The sequence below is a fragment of the Piliocolobus tephrosceles genome, chromosome X (assembly GCF_002776525.5).
Source record: "Piliocolobus tephrosceles isolate RC106 chromosome X, ASM277652v3, whole genome shotgun sequence".
Lineage (NCBI taxonomy): Eukaryota > Metazoa > Chordata > Mammalia > Primates > Cercopithecidae > Piliocolobus > Piliocolobus tephrosceles.
The window spans coordinates 19,211,457-19,227,469 of NC_045455.1; the positions used below are offsets into that span (position 1 = coordinate 19,211,457).

At 47.0% G+C, this 16,013-nt stretch overlaps 1 protein-coding gene and 1 pseudogene across 2 annotated transcripts; both read left to right on the plus strand.

The window, feature by feature from the left end:
* The window catches only part of LOC113219597, a 42,748-nt pseudogene extending 35,885 nt beyond the window's left edge, over positions 1-6,863 (plus strand).
* LOC111546623 (transcription factor SOX-21) lies at positions 6,682-10,529 on the plus strand. 2 transcript variants are annotated; one of them, XM_023218082.2, is made up of 2 exons: positions 6,682-6,745; positions 6,892-10,529. In XM_023218082.2, the coding sequence occupies exon 2, from the start codon at positions 8,120-8,122 to the stop codon at positions 8,948-8,950; it is 831 nt and encodes a 276-aa protein (XP_023073850.2). In that variant the 5' UTR covers positions 6,682-6,745; positions 6,892-8,119; the 3' UTR covers positions 8,951-10,529. The 2 variants fall into 2 exon arrangements, with proteins under 2 accessions (XP_023073850.2, XP_023073851.2); XM_023218083.2 differs by having other exon boundaries at positions 6,684-8,556; positions 8,623-10,034.
* The last annotated feature ends 5,484 nt before the right edge of the window (positions 10,530-16,013 follow it).

Genomic DNA, 16,013 nt, shown 5'->3' on the forward strand with positions numbered 1-16,013 from the left:
AAAAAAAAAAAAAAAAAAAAAAAAAATCAGTTTTTAAAGAATATTTGGGTCCAGGAATGGTGGTTCACACCTGTAATCCCAGTACTTTGGAAGGCTGAGATGGGAGGATCTCTTGACCCCCAGAATTCGAGGCCAGCCTAGGCAACATAGAGAGACTCCATCTCTACAAAAAAAAAAAAAATTAGTGGACATAATGGGACACACCTGTGGTTCTAGCTACTTGGGAAGCTGAGATGGGAGGACACTTGAGCCTGGGAGGTCAAGGCTTCAGTGAGTCATGATTATGCCCCAGCACTCCATCCCAGGCCACAGAATAAGACCTTGTTTTGAGAGAGAGAGAGAGTATTTGGAACCTGACAATCTGTTTTAAGATGTATATAGAAATGCAAAGGCCAAGAATAGCCAAGATACTTTTGAATAAGATGAAAATGATGGGAGGACTTGCTCCTTATCAGAATTAAGATAGTGCAATATGGGGCAAAAATAGAAAAAATTTAAACATGAAGCAAAACAGCTCGGAAACCAACTTACATCAATTTTATTTAGGGCAAAGGTAGCACACATGAGCGGTATAAAAATGCAATTGTTAATATTGATGGTTCTAAAAAATTGACTATCCATATGGAAAAAATGTCAAACCTCATACTATACATAAAAATCAATTTCAGATGGATTCTGGTAACACAGAAATGGCTCCTATAAGCCCAACCTTCCTATAAATAAAAAACTTAGGACAAAAATATAAAAACCTCTGAATGCCTAGAAAAAAAAAATCAAAAGTGAACAGAAACTCAAAGGGATCTACTTGGAAAAAGGGCACAGCACTAGGCGGGTTTCCCATTTTTACAGCTTTTCACCTGTATGCATGTCCAACAGTAGACACAAACAAGAATGCATATAGCAGTCAGTTCACAATGGTTAAAAACTGAAGACAACTCACATGCTCATCAACAGGACAGTAAGCAATAAACTGTGGTATATTTACACAACCAAATATTAGTAGCAGCTAGAATGAATAAACTACAGTGACATGCAGTAACATTGATGAATCCAAAGTTATAGAATAAAGATTATATACAAAAGATAGACAATAAAGATTACATACAAAAAATTTAACTTATGAAAACTTCCATGTTAAAAACATAATAAAATAAAAACATTTTTAAAGCATACATCTAGATGAAAAACTGTATAAAAATCAATGGAATGAAAATAGCTACATTGGGTTGGGCAAGGCGAGTGGAGAGTTTACTGGAGAGATCGTTTAGTTAGATACATAGGTTTATTGGCAGGTTTTATTCTGAGTGGTGGACTCATAAAGGCACTTGTTAAATTATTAAATATAACTAACTAAAGAAAACTAGGCCATTGATGGACCAATTATGAGAGTGTATCATGAGTCACGAACTGTGATTAAACTGATTTTGTGTACTTGGGGTTCACAAAAGAAAGGTAGAAAGGGAGGGAAAGGCCTGACAACTAGGGTTGGGAGAAAATACAGACTGAGATTAGATAACATTGTTGGAGCAGCCTTTGGCTATCAGAGAAAGGGTAGAGATTGGGTTTATTCAGGGCAGGCAATTGTTCAGTGTTTGCAGTGGGAGGTCTAGGGAGTAAGTGATAGTGGATTGCAGCTGACACCAAAGCTGTGCTGAGGGCTACATGAGCAAGGGGAGGCCTGGCCCCAGAACAGCAGGGATGGGACTTGGAGAAACTGCTTCTTCTGACTGGGGTGTCGTTGATGTGGGGTTGGAATGCCTTATTGGAGAGATTGCCACTGGGCTACTCCCTCACAGAGGGAGTGGGTGGTGAGTGAGTCACAGAAAGCTTGGGGAAATAGATAGAATTGGGAATCTGAGCTGGAAAGAGGCTGAGCCTTCTACTGGGACTCTTAAGTGCTGGGGGTTAAAAACATCAGCTTAGTTCAAATCCCAATTCTTCCTCTTATGGTTGTGTGACTTCAGGCAAGTTACTTACTCATCTCCTCTAAGGCTTCATTCCCCAGTCTGCAAATTGGAGATGGTAATGCTTACATCATAGGGTTTTTCTAAAAGTTAAATAGAATAATGTGTGCAAAAGCTGTGGTATCTTAAGAACTCAATAACCGATAGCTATGTATTTTTTTTATTCTTTTAAGAAGCAGAGCCGCTCAGCAATGGAGCTCTAAAGCATACCCGTCCTTAGATAGGAACCTGAATCTGAGTGGGAGGAAAGCACAGGGCTGGGCAATCCAGAAGCTGGAAGAGGGGACAGTCAGAGTGACCTCTGTAAAAACAGAAGCATGGCTTATCTACCACCCTGCTGGGATATTTAAGAGAACCCCCTTTCTCAGGTTTGTTCTTTCTCAAAATAAACAGGGGCATGGTTGGTGATGAAATTCACAAGGAGAACCCCACCCTACCAAAAGCCAGTCTCCTCATGTAATAGCTACAGAAGGCTGGAAGTTTTCATTACACAGGCCAATGACACCCTCACTGTCCAACCCTCCTCATTCATTTCTAGTCTTGTTCAAGACTAGCTCCCTCTCACTTACAAAACAAAAAAGACTCTTATCCTAAGAAAATTACGCTTTTTTTGTTTTTATTTTATTATACTTTAAGTTCTAGGGTACATGTGCATAACGTGCAGGTTTGTTACATATGTATATATGTGCCATGTTGGTGTGCTGCACCCATCAACTCGTCAGCACCCATCAATTCATCATTTATATCAGGTATAACTCCCCAATGCAATCCCTCCCCCCTCCCCATGATAGGCCCCATTGTGTGATGTTCCCCTTCCCGAGTCCAAGTGAGCTCATTGTTCAGTTCCCACCTATGAGTGAGAACATGCGGTGTTTGGTTTTCTCTTCTTGTGATAGTTTGCTAAGAATGATGGTTTCCAGCTGCATCCATGTCCCTACAAAGGACGCAAACTCATCGTTTTTTATGGCTGCATAGTATTCCATGGTGTATATGTGCCACATTTTCTTAATCCAGTCTGTCACTGATGGAGGATTCTTGGGATTTGACATAGGTACTTTGTGAAGTTGTCTGTTTTGAATTATTTGTATTGTCTTTTTTCTCTGAGGTTTTTTTTTTTTAGGAGGAGAGGGCAAGAAGGGACTGTTTTTGACATTGTTTTTCCTGCTCTATCCTCTAAGTAAGGCTCCTTTTGAAAATGTCAGCCTGCTTGAGCCCTGCTCAGGAGACATGAGGAAAGGTGTTCTCCATGAGTGATCTGTATATTCCCAGTTTCCTTAGTAGTTAGAGTAGTTTTTTAAAAAAATAGTTAACACGATGCAGAAGTTTAAGTGTGGCAGGAACAGTGAGAATAAAAGGCCAGAAATCTCAAAAGGATAAAAAATTAGGAGGCACTGGTGAAGGGCCACTCTGACAGCCGTTGCTTTCCATGATGAGTGTTGACCTCAAACAGCTCTTGTCTCTCGGGCTTTATGGAGATCATGTGTTTGGGATTTTCCCCCTTTTGGGGGCTAATAGGAGTGAGACCACAGAACTGTGACAAAAGCCTCAGGGTTGGCTGTTGTCACAGTCTTCTCATTTCCTTCTTAACAGGACAAACAGGCTATATCACCTCTCTATGCAGGTATGAAAGCTTCTGAATTCTTTCACTGCACTTGCTTAAGAACAGATCCCCGACATTATCTAACAACAGCTGCCAGCTCTCAGTGTGCATGAATGATTATTCGGCCTCTGCACTTTGAAGGCATCACCTTCACTGCCCATCACTTCCATCTAGTCACCTCTCATTACCCCATTGGCTTGCTGCTTTGCTTTATCATCCCTATGGTTCTAGAAAAATGTGACAGTGAGCCACCTGGGTGAAAATCCAGTGAGAGCGAGGAGGATGAAACGATGGGGGAAAACGATTCTGTTCACATTGGGACCCAAGTATTCTCCCCTCCCTTGTGGAAGAGAAAGCAAGCCAGCCAGCCTGTCGTGTTGCCAAGGTATTTTTTATTCCCCAACAATCTCATTGCTGCCTCCTAGTGAAAGTTTTAGAATTGAAAAGAGACTATTTTCTGGGGAGAATTGAAGGGAGAAAAGAGAAAACTGAATTTACACAGGCCCACAACTTTTTTTGGAGGCAGTGTCACTCAGTTTCTGATTAGATATATTTGTGATCACCGATATCACCGTGGCCACAAGGGAAATACAGACCCACACGAATTACACTGATCAAATTATACTGTTCTTTAGGTGTTTACAAGCAAGAGTTGCCAACATAAAGCCCATCAGACTTACCAATTCTCTTTCAATTTATTTTCCTTCACTGTTCACTCACACAGACTATTCCATTTCCTATGCGGTGGGATTTTTTTTCATCTTTAGGACAAAACCGAGCAAGAATAAAAATATGCCTCTATCAATTCAAGCACAAGAGGAAATTAAAAGTGAATTTACATTTTGCTATATATGAATAAAAATGGCTTGAAAATTTACTTTGTTAAAAGCTCAACCAGATTCAGGCAAGAGGTGTGAAGGTTGATTCATAACAGCGATGCCACTTTGCCTTTCTTTACTGCATGGATGATTATGAGGGCTGTTTCCTTGGTTGTGAAGGGTTAGGCCAAGAATATTGATCCCCTAGAAGCCAAAAACTGAAACCAAATCTTTCCTATTTTGAAATGTGGGAAGATTCATTTGGTGAATAGACAAGCACACAAATAGTCATTTTCTTCTTATGACACCTTTGTTTCCCGCAGTTCAACATTCTTGGACTTGAGAGTATTCAAATTTGGCTCATTTAATATCACTAGACAGACAATATTGTAAATGTGTACCGGAAAAACTATATCCAAGGAACTTTACATATATTATTCCTATAAGATATTGTACATATAAGCATACATTTCAATCATACATACAAACATTTCCTTCTAATGTAATAATTTATTGCAGTAGATTTTTAAACTTAAATTTGAAGAGTATAAAATCACTTAACTCACTAATATAAAACACATTTTCACAATCCTCCCTTTTTATGTGTCAAAATAATTTTCACGACTAGATTTAACTTTATTCACAATATTTAGTGAATAACAGCTTTCATGTCTTGTGCCCTATATATACATATGTTCTTTGTGTGCCAGTGTATAGTATTTTTGTCTCAAACCTATTTTACACGTCAGTAGGTGAAAAGCTCAGGGATGATAATTTTGTAGTTTATTATCACAAAACAGTATATTTAATATTCCAGTCTATGTAATTACACATGCTAGTGTTTTCATATTGCTCCAGCCAGAGTCTGTGAATGACAAGAGTGTCTTTACAGAGCCTGTAAAGGAATATGGTTCTGGAGAAATCAGTCCAATTGTTTTAACAATGCAAGGGCATAACTGATACAAAATAAGCATTTGTCAATATGACATCTTCAGAAAAACACAAACCACATGCCACTGCTGTTCACAGTTCTGTTATCACGACTGTAATTTTTAAGTCACTATTCTTTTATTAAAATGAACAAAACAAGCCTAACTTTTAAATAAATCTGATGACCTGAAACAGTTTTAATTCACGTTCATAATTACAATCAAAGCTTTTGTGTCTGTGTGTGTATCTGAATGAACTGAACATAAATCATAGGAAGACTTAAAGAGTTAACCGTTTGTAGATGTTCCTACTTGCACATACCACAGGGCTAGGTCAAATCCAAACTGCCAAAGAAAGAAGGCAAGCAAGTTCTCCCTGAAGGGCAGGCCACCATGTGAATAAAACCTCCAGACAGATCATGTTCTAAGTGTGCTGCAGCATACCAAGAAGTGAGGAAAATACTGAAACAGAATCATGCTGTTTGACTTCTGCATCGTGTCAACTATTTTTTTAAAAAACTGCTCTAACTACTAAAGAAGGAAATTATGCTTAGCATAAAAATATTCCAGCATTGAGTGATTGGTACGTTTTACTTCTCTCTTCCAGGGAAACTACTTACACTTAATGATTTTAAACACCTTCACCTTAGTTGTGCATGTGAGACACTGTAAGTTAACTGTACCTTAAAGAGATCAGCATATAGATGGTTCTGGCGACCAGGATCACAACAAAAGACAAACAAAACAATTTTTAAAGACCTGAACAGTCAGTCAAGGATGCATACTCTCAGCCTGGGCTAGCTCTTTTTCGGAAAGGTTGCCAAGAGTGTCCTTATTCCCTCCTGAGCTATTTTTCACCCCACTACCTCTGACTGAGTGCATCATCAGTGCAAGAAAATGCGAGAAGCATCTGTTGCAAGCAACACCTGGACCTCCGAGGAAAATGAGCACTTTTGCTAGAAACAGTCTCAAACATTTTCAAGGGTGAGTCTCCCCTTCCCCAAACTTAACCCTCTTCCTCCGTAGTTGGAGAGGCTCTCCTACTCGTGCCTGCCATTTTCTTCCTCCCGGCGAGGCTCCCAGGGCCGCAACCAGGGCAGCTGCGCGCCGGGCCGGCCTGGATAGCCGAATGACACCAGGGGTTGCCAACGCCAAACAGTGCGCAGACTCCACGGCGCGCTCCGGACTCTCCACTCGCCTAAACCTGCTCTCAAGTGAAAAGGAGTGGGAGGAGGAGGATTGGGAAGGGGCGGGGGACGGAGGGGATCTGTTAATTCGAGGTCCTGGGGGTGTGGGAGCGGGAGGCGGCTCCGCTGATCCCTCCTCCCTCCCAGAGTCCCGGGCTCCACCTCCTCCGCAGGCCCCCAGATATACACACACAGCCGCGGCTGGACATGCACACCCAGTGCCGGCTCCGGGCGCGTACACACGCAGGTTGCCACACTCACCTGAGCCGGTGCAGAGGGCGGCCTGGGCTGGGCAGGGCCCCCCTGCGCCGCGGGAGTGGGGAGAGCGGGAGCTGCCCCCAGCGCGGACCTGCGAACTGAGGTGATGGCGCGTTTTCCTTAACTCTCCTCCAGCACCTCCGCCCCTCCTCCGGCTCGTCTCTGGCCGCAGTGGCGAAGACAGAGGGGCCCCGGACGCCGCGCACTCGCGGGCTCACGCTCCCAGGAGCGCGCCGAGAGGAGCGCCGCGGCGCAGGAAACTTGGGCGAAGTTAGTTACAAGTGCTGGGCGGCTGCCGAGAAGAGCGAGGCGGGGACGCGGCCGGTGCCAGGCCTGCGGCGCCGCGTAGAGGCTGCGCTGCCCTCCGCGGCCGGCGAGCTCCGGGAGCCCTAAGTCGGCAGGCGCGTCTGAAGGGGCTAGGAGCGAGCGGAGCTGACATGGCCCGGGGGACGGTCGGACGCGGCTCCTCGGCGAGCCGGGAGAATTTCCTCTGAGGCCGGGCGACTCACGCTTGCTCAAGCCTTATCCATCCTCCTTCCTCGCCCCACCCGTCAGTCCAGCAGCGGGAGAGGAACACTCGAGAGGCAGGTGCTGGGGGGGGACAGCTCCCCCCCCGGCCAAAAAAAAAAAAAACAGCCAGCCGATTGGGGGTTTCCCATCGGCGCACCCTGCCCGGAGCCTAGAAGACAGGCTGGTGCTGCTGTATTTGTACTTATATCCATTGCTGCGCTCTGCGTTCTCGTGGCACGCCTGGACGCTCCTCCGCCTCCCCCTCCTCTTCCTCCTCCAGGGCCACCTCCCCGCCTTCCCCACCCCCACTGCTTCTGTCAAATGAGAAAGTCACCGAGGAGAACCCAAACACTCGAGCCGCTAAGAGCCCCCTTTGGCACTTGGCAGCACGCGGCGGCGGGCTCCTCGGCTCAACTTGGTGGAGTCTCCGCGACGCAACTTTGGGGGACGCTTTGCATTTAAGAGAGAACGGCCGAGGAGGAGGAGCGCTCTGCCCGGCCGCCGCTACCTGCAGGAGCTCACCAGCAAACACCACTGGAGACGAAGGACCCAAAGAACTTAAAGGGCCAACTGCCGCCGCGGGAAGGGGGCACCGCAGAGAAGTTAGAGTGTCCCAGAGACAACCTGCCCGAGCGCTCGGACGGAGACACCAGGGCGGCCCGGGGCGCGGCGTGGCCCTGGGCTGGTCCTCCAGCCCCCTCCTCCGGGCCGGGAGCGACGCCGGGACGCGACGTGGGGCGCGGCGAGTCCCGGCCGGCCGAGCGGGTCCCCGCGGGCAGCCAACATTGATTTCCTCCGGGCCGAGGGCGAGGGCCCGGGCGGCGGCGGGCTGCAGCCGCGGCAGGGCGAGAGCATGTCCAAGCCAGTGGACCACGTCAAGCGGCCCATGAACGCCTTCATGGTGTGGTCGCGGGCTCAGCGGCGCAAGATGGCCCAGGAGAACCCCAAGATGCACAACTCGGAGATCAGCAAGCGCTTGGGCGCTGAGTGGAAACTGCTCACGGAGTCGGAGAAGCGGCCGTTCATCGACGAGGCCAAGCGTCTGCGCGCCATGCACATGAAGGAGCACCCCGACTACAAGTACCGGCCGCGGCGCAAGCCCAAGACGCTGCTCAAGAAGGACAAGTTCGCCTTCCCGGTGCCCTACGGCCTGGGCGGCGTGGCAGACACCGAGCACCCTGCGCTCAAGGCGGGCGCCGGGCTGCACGCGGGGGCGGCCGGCGGCCTGGTGCCGGAGTCGCTGCTCGCCAATCCCGAGAAGGCGGCCGCAGCTGCGGCTGCCGCCGCCGCGCGCGTCTTCTTCCCGCAGTCGGCCGCCGCCGCCGCCGCCGCCGCCGCCGCCGCCGCTGCGGGCAGCCCCTACTCGCTGCTGGACTTGGGCTCCAAGATGGCAGAGATCTCGTCGTCCTCGTCCGGTCTCCCGTACGCGTCGTCGCTGGGCTACCCGACCGCGGGCGCGGGTGCCTTCCACGGCGCGGCGGCGGCGGCTGCAGCGGCGGCCGCGGCCGCCGGGGGGCACACGCACTCGCACCCCAGCCCGGGCAACCCGGGCTACATGATCCCGTGCAACTGCAGCGCGTGGCCCAGCCCCGGGCTGCAGCCGCCGCTCGCCTACATCCTGCTGCCCGGCATGGGCAAGCCCCAGCTGGACCCCTACCCCGCGGCCTACGCTGCCGCGCTATGACCCCGCGGGGCCGCCTCGCGAGGACCGGTGTGCACACATGTACATATGTATAGGTACGAGCGGCTGCGGCCTCCCCGTGCGCCCTCCCGCGACCGGGGACCCGGTTTGTATGTACATAGAATGTATAGGTGCCAGGCAGAGGCAGAGAGGCCAGGCGGGACAGGAGTGGCCGAGCGCGCGAGGGCGCGGGCCTGTGAATTCGCAGGATCATTTCAGACCTGCACTTCGGCAGCCAACTCGAAAGCGGGCGGTTGTGTCCGGCAGCAGTTGGTGTTTGCTTTGCACTTCGGAACCTGTTGCGTTTTGACCCACGGAGGCGGGGGAGTAACTTTTAGACATGTTGGCCTTTCCCAGTTTTGTTGAAAGTTTCATGGTCGGTTGTTTTTGTTTCTCATTCTCCTTCCTCGCCTCTCAGCCCCCCAACCCCCAACCCCTTCCCGGTCCGTGTTGCATGCACTCTGTTCAAATGTGAGGTCTGAAATGGCTGGCACATGGGAAAAGCTGCTTGTGTCATTCGTTTCTGGGAGTGGGATGGCTCTGAGTAGCCTTGCCGCCCTGTTTGTACTATTTGAACTTTGCAGATCCTCTGTTCTCTCAAGCAGAACTCCCAGACCGGATCCATTCTTGACCAGTGACCGGCTCGAATCTGGCCTTTTGTGTGAGATGATCACAGTTTCTTTTGTTTATCACGCCATATGCAAATCAGAGCAAGAGCTCTTTCTCAAGAGCAAGAAACGCAAGCAAGAAATATTTGTGAGATGAAAGTTGTCAATTGGATTTTCTTCCTAAACAAACAACCAACTACTAGAAGTCTCCCTGAGTCCACTCGCTTGGATTTCTGACACAGTTTACAAAAAAGAAAAAAGGCACTGTTCCTATTTTCCCCTTATGGCTGAGTTCACCTTAAGATTGTAAATGTGTATATGTCAGTGAAAACATTGAGGCTTGGAAAATGTGTTATTTTCGTTGCCCTAAGTTTGAGTCGGTTTTAGACTCAAAAACATTTGGAGCGAATATCAAAGTTAACTTTTAAAAATTGCGAAACTATTTCAGAATCGCAATTTTATCGAAGATTAAATCAGACTTTTTTGTCTGGTAATTATATATTTATTTAGCAAAACTGAAGAAAAAAAGCACAGAATTGTTTCAACAGATGTCTCTCATTTTCAGCTAGCATTTCTCTCCCAAGTTGAGCTGGTTTAATGTGTTTTGGATTTCCCTCAATTGGCTTATTTTTTAGATCACCTGCAATTCGTTTGCAAATTACGGTAAAACACATTTTAGAAAAAAGAAACCTTGAATTATTAGCTTTTTTGTTTCTTTTTAAATGTATATATTTTGACTAATGTTTGTGAATGAAGTTGGCTAACATGTATTTAGTTTCATTTTGGCTTTATGTAATATAAAGTTTTTAAAATTTTAAATATGGTTTTAACCTTTAAGTGTAAATGATTTTCTTGTGTGATCTTCTAATTTAATATTAGACGTCTAAGGTATATCTGTAAATTAGAATCCGACTATCACTCTGTTCATTTTTTTTGAACAAAGAGTTTAAATAAAGCCTGAACCAGGGAAAAGAGAAAAATCTTCTATTTCTTGTTGAGTCCCTAACAAGATTTGTATCTGAATTGCCCTTATGTGCCTGGTCCAGGTGAAGTGTAAGGTATCCTCCAAAAGCACCCTTTGTTTCACTTTTGAATAGATTTACTAGGAAATCTAAATCAAGCCATTGTTATTCAGAGCCAAAAACCTGATTTATCACATTTTTAATCGTGAGTAGGAAAGATGATTTTTAAAAAACAGCCCAAGTCGTTGTATTAGCTTTAACAACAACAAAAAAAAGGCATTCATGAACCAATAGAACAGAGCCCATTGAAAACATCCAGACCTTTCAAAGCATTTCAGCAGTTTCTAGTAACATTTTAAGAGGGGAAAGTTGCTTGACTACTTTATCTTGTTAGTTGAAGAGCCCCACCACTTAAATCAGTGTAATTTGTTCTCCTATCTTTGGGGTATTCCTTGTTTACACCTTAAGGTTTTATTTGGAAGGATAATCACTACTAATGACAAAGTACAACTTTTGGCCTCTTTAGGACTTAATTTTGTTATGCTAATCGCATTAAAATAGAAGTATAACATTCAAATGGAGAGAGTTGGATGTCTAGGGCTAGACAAGTTTCTACTAGAGAAAAGTTTGAAAAATCATAACAGACTGTCAGAAAAAAAAAAATAACTATAGCAAGAGGTCGCCACCCCCCCACCCCCAACCAAAATGGAAATTCTCAAGCTACTGTATACAAGTCTTAAACCAGTTTCCCCATTGAGACCATATCTGGAGCTGCACATCTTTAAAGTGCAGCTCCAAGTCTTTAAAGCTCCAAGTCTTTAAAGTGATTGTTTCCCCCCAACGGAATAATATTTTAAAAACCATGAAAAGTTTTGGAAATGTGAGAAATAGGCTCTGCTGGTTTGACCCTGATTCACTAATTAAAATGATCCCTCTCCTGTTATTCCCCGAGCTCTTTGCAATATTATAAGTTAATTCATATGGTTCTGAGCGATTATGCAAAACTAATTTGGACTGTCCAGGGGTAATTATCCCTGACACGGTTAATTAAATCCTTTCAAGGCTTCGTCTTTCCCTTTTGTAGCAGCCCATCCCTTCTCAACACGGAACTTCCTGCGGCTCGCTGGAAATCACCCCAGCCCTAAATCTTAGTTACCACCCTGAGCCTTCCAGCTCGGCCGCCTCCTCTGCCTGAAGATTCCCCGCCCCCTCCGCCCCCTCCTCTTTTCCCAAAGATCAGCGTTTTCTGGGAGAAACGCTCCGGAGTTGTTGATGAATGAGAAGAGAACTGGAAAGATGGGTAAGAGGAGGGGTGAGGATGCCGGGGGTGAGCACCGCGGTCACATCGCCGACAGATTGTGCGGCTGTTTGAGGACCTCCACAGGCCCCACAGACTCGTTTATCACCCATTCTGACTCTAGTGATCTTGCTAACAAGTTGGCGAGTTTTGCGCCTGCAGAGAGCCTCCTGCCAAGTTAGACTGTGCAGAAGTAAGAGGTTGGAGCAGGGGGAGCGGCTCTGGGGCAAGAGAGAGTAGAGAAAGGCCGGGAGGTGGGTGGTGTAAGAGTCTGAAAGTGGCCCACAAATGCAGAGCTGTGACTGGGCAGAGAGCTGCTGCTGGTTCACGATCTCTATCTCCATCTATTTCTCTGTCTCCATCTCTCTCCCTGTTTCTCCATTTTTCTTTCTTTCCTTCTCTCTCCTTCCTTTCTTCTTTCTTCTTTCCCTTCCTTTTATTCTTCTATTTTCGTTTCTTTTCAAGGTTTTTTTAAAAAGCCATGATGCAATTTCTTTGGTATTCACCGTTGCCCCAAAACTTTAAGCAAGCCTCGTATCCAAGGGGCCAGGCATGTTGCTTCGGGCTTTGTGCAAACAGGTGGAATTGCGCTGTATAAGCAGTAAGAACTGGTGCTGGGGACGCTGTCACGCGAGGGGGTGGCTTTGGGAGACCAGGGGAGCTGGGCGCGATTGTTACTTCCCTTGACAATTTCCTCCTCCCCCTCCCCTAAGAAGATAGGAGAAAGCACCGCGGATCTCCCTCTCACCCCCAGGCTCGGGGCGAAGAAGATGGAGAGAAGATTCCACTCTCCCGGGAGCAGATAGGGACCGCCGCGCCAGCCAATCAGAGCGCGGCTCGGCGCGGGCGCTCCCGGCCGCCTGGGCAGCCGCATCCTCCAGGCGAACGAAGTTCCCGCAACTGGTCCTTCTCGAGGGTCCGCGTCTTTCTTACGCCCGCGGCCCAGCGGAGGCCGAGGGAGCCGTCCAAACTTTATTAATCTCTCCCCCTTTCTTTCTCCCTCAGCCCAGTGCATCTCAAAGGTCAGCCCTCTTCTTTTAAAAGACTGATATTATTAATGCACTGACAATTCCCCCCCTCCCTTTTCTTTTTTCTCTCTTGCAGGGAGGAAAAAGGGGAAATGGTGAAAAGAGCTTTTTTTATCCTTTTTTTCTTTTTCTTTTTTTTTTTTTTTTTTTTTTGTCCTTCAGTGGGAGCGTTTAGACAGTCGAGGAGGTTTTGTCCGAGAACAAAACGCAGGGTTGGGAGGTTTTGTGAGAGTGTTGTTTGTTGAAGTGGAGCTAAGAAAAAGCGGCGGCTTTCTCCTCATTGTGAAGAAACCAATCAGTGGTATTTGGAAAACTGTTAGCATTGTGCACTTCTTCTGTGTCCATTGTGAGGCGTTTCTTTTCACAAGGTTTTTTTTTCAGCCGATCCAGCTGGCCGGAATGAATAGCAGTGCAATGTGTACACGCTTTGTCCCTCCGGCCTTCAAGTAGCCCCCATTGAATAGACTAAGTTGACACTGCGTGACAGTGAAACAACATAATAAAAAATACATGAGCCCCTGAATAGGAGCAGGCGCATAAATAAATAAAATGGGTGACCAAAACTGGATAAACTGAATGACAAAACGGTGAAAGGGGAACAAAAAGATATTTAACACGCTAGATTAGCATTAGAATGCGATCTACAAGGCAGAACAATTGATGAATAGGTTTACCGGCCAAGAAAGAAATGGACTAAATGCCCTTTGAATAGATATGCTTTTTGCAAGGGCTTTGAATAGATATGCTTTTGCAAGGGCTGAATGGGAAAAGGTAAAGATGAAGCTATGCAAATAAGCCGGGGAACTTTTTATATATATTCTTTAAACACACACACACACACACTCTCTCTCTCTCTCTGCGGGGGGAACAGTGCTGCCTCGGGATGTTTATAGAAGCAATAATTGCCATTATTAGCATTGTCTGCAGCAGATAGAAATTGAACAGGTTGGGGTAATATAGGGTAGCAGTAATTATTCTTCTAATTAATGGTCCTTTGCTACTTGAAAAAAGAGGAAAGAAGTAGTAAAAGTTATGGAAGTTATGTTTCCTTGTGTCCACTTGTCCCGCGCTGGAATCTGTGGAGCAGCGAGCCTGGCAATTCCAAGATACGCGATGATCTTCAAACATTCCGGGGAGCCAGTCCTGAGGCTCTGGCTTTAGGGCCTAGTTTCCATTTATGCCGCGTTTTCGAGAGTCTAATACTGTGTCTGGCACATGGTAGGTGCTCAGTGAATAGTCGTGGAATAAATGAATGAATGAATATAAGTTTAATGGGGGAAACTGGGGCCTCCTAATAAAGGTAGGGGCTGGAGGTTACCTAGGGGCTTCCCCGGGAGGACTTTCTTTTTTCATCAACCCACCCCTGGGAGAAAGGTCCACGCGGGATGGTCGCTTCCCCGCTTGCTGAGAGTTTTGCCTTCAGCCTATCTGGGCCGCTGGAAAAGAGAAGAATAAACAAGAGACAAGCATCTACTGCCCTACAGGTGTTCCATCCTTGTCCTCACTGCCAAATCCACTCCAAAGCCGAGGATGGTGAGGCTGTGAGGTTGCAAAGAAACACATAACCCACCCCCTTAAAGAATTAGGATATATTTCAAGTTTGCCTCTTGCAGGTTTCTCCCTTTGGCTCCTGCCCTTTTCCCCTCCCGGCTCCTTGTCCTTGACTGAACCTTATGGGACAGAGAACCTCCTGTCCCCCACGAGGCAAGGCGCGAACCCGCGGAGATCTGGGATGCCCTTTGGTTCCCTGCGCTGCCCTGGAGGCGTCCATAGAGGCCTTTGCCGCCAACGACATCAATTGTTTTATTTCCGATGGTTGCTTGCCAAGCCTCTGGGTCGCGGGGCCCACCCAGCCCTCGAACTTCCAGTCGTTATCAGCGCTGCTCCTAACTTAATGGAAAAATGCAAATTATAGCCTGCCCAGCTGACACGTCCCTGCGAATGCGCCGGGGACTGAGAGGTAGCTCTGGCCAGCCACTCTGTCGACCTCCTGGACGGCAGGCGGGAATGAAGCTCTAAATTGTGCCAAAGTGGGGAGGCACCCCAAATTCTCAAAGCAATGTTCTTTTTTTTCTTTTTCTTAAGAAACAATTGAGCCTCACCAAGTGTCGGGCCGCACGGAAGCCTTGCATATTTTAAAGTGTCACCTGAGCCTTCGCGGTTTCAGCTTCACTTAAAACATGCAAATTCTTGAAATTGAAAAATCTGAAAAACTTCCGAAGAACTCTGTCTGAATAAATTCATTGGGAGTCACTTTGAGGAGACAAAACGCACAGCGATTTGGGGCGAGGGATATTTGTGGGGAGGCAGGGACCTGCTGGATTGGGTTTCCAGGGTCAAGGTGTCTCTGGGCCTTCGACGATAGCCTCCGCGCAGAGCAGGGAAGTGGCACCGCTAGGCAGCGAGCTCAGTTGCTCTACTTTTGTGACCCCCACCCCCAACCCCGCCACCCTTGCCTCCAGGCCACTGACTCTCTCTGCAAGCTTTGTCCGATGGACTCCTTCGCCTTTGCGCTGCCGCCCCATCACTCACGCTTGACTGGGGGAAATAAAATCAGCGCTGGCTCTTTAATTCCTTTGGAAAATGTCTCCACCTGATTTCTACCTCCTTTGAGCTTCGTGCTTGATTGGGGGAGGGGTTATTTCGGGATTTTCTTTTTTTTCCCAAATAGAAGAAATTTAGGTACTAATTGTAAACACCCCGTTGCTCTTCTTAAAAGTGTGTATCACATTAGCCCAGGCCTTGGAGACACACGGCCTATTACTCATTTCCAGCCTCTAGGCAAAGAATTCTATGGAGATCCACCAGTAAAACCAGATTTCTTAGGGGAAATTACCAGGACGTCTTCAGACTCTCTTCAAGGGACGACATTACTAGTTGTCGATTTCACTTGAGCACACTCTTCTCTAGCCCACCCCTACCATTTTATTTTGGGATCACCCTAAGGTAATTAGCCATTTGCAGAAAGCTTGAACTCCCTAAAGGAAAGGCACAACCTAGGATAACAGAGACCGAGTGAAGAAGCTTTTCAGATTGATCGTCTCCACTGGGGCCGCATTTTCATAAGGTCGGGAGTGGAGAGGAGTGTCTGCAGAAGACGGACTACCTTTAAAGGGGCTCTCCGGAAGTCAGGAGGTGAGGGGGGCTTCCTAGAGTTGTCACCACCTGTAG

Bases quoted from the DNA above. Each gene is read 5' to 3' on its own strand.
- LOC111546623 (XM_023218082.2), top strand. From the start codon at position 8,120: ATGTCCAAGCCAGTGGACCACGTCAAGCGGCCCATGAACGCCTTCATG.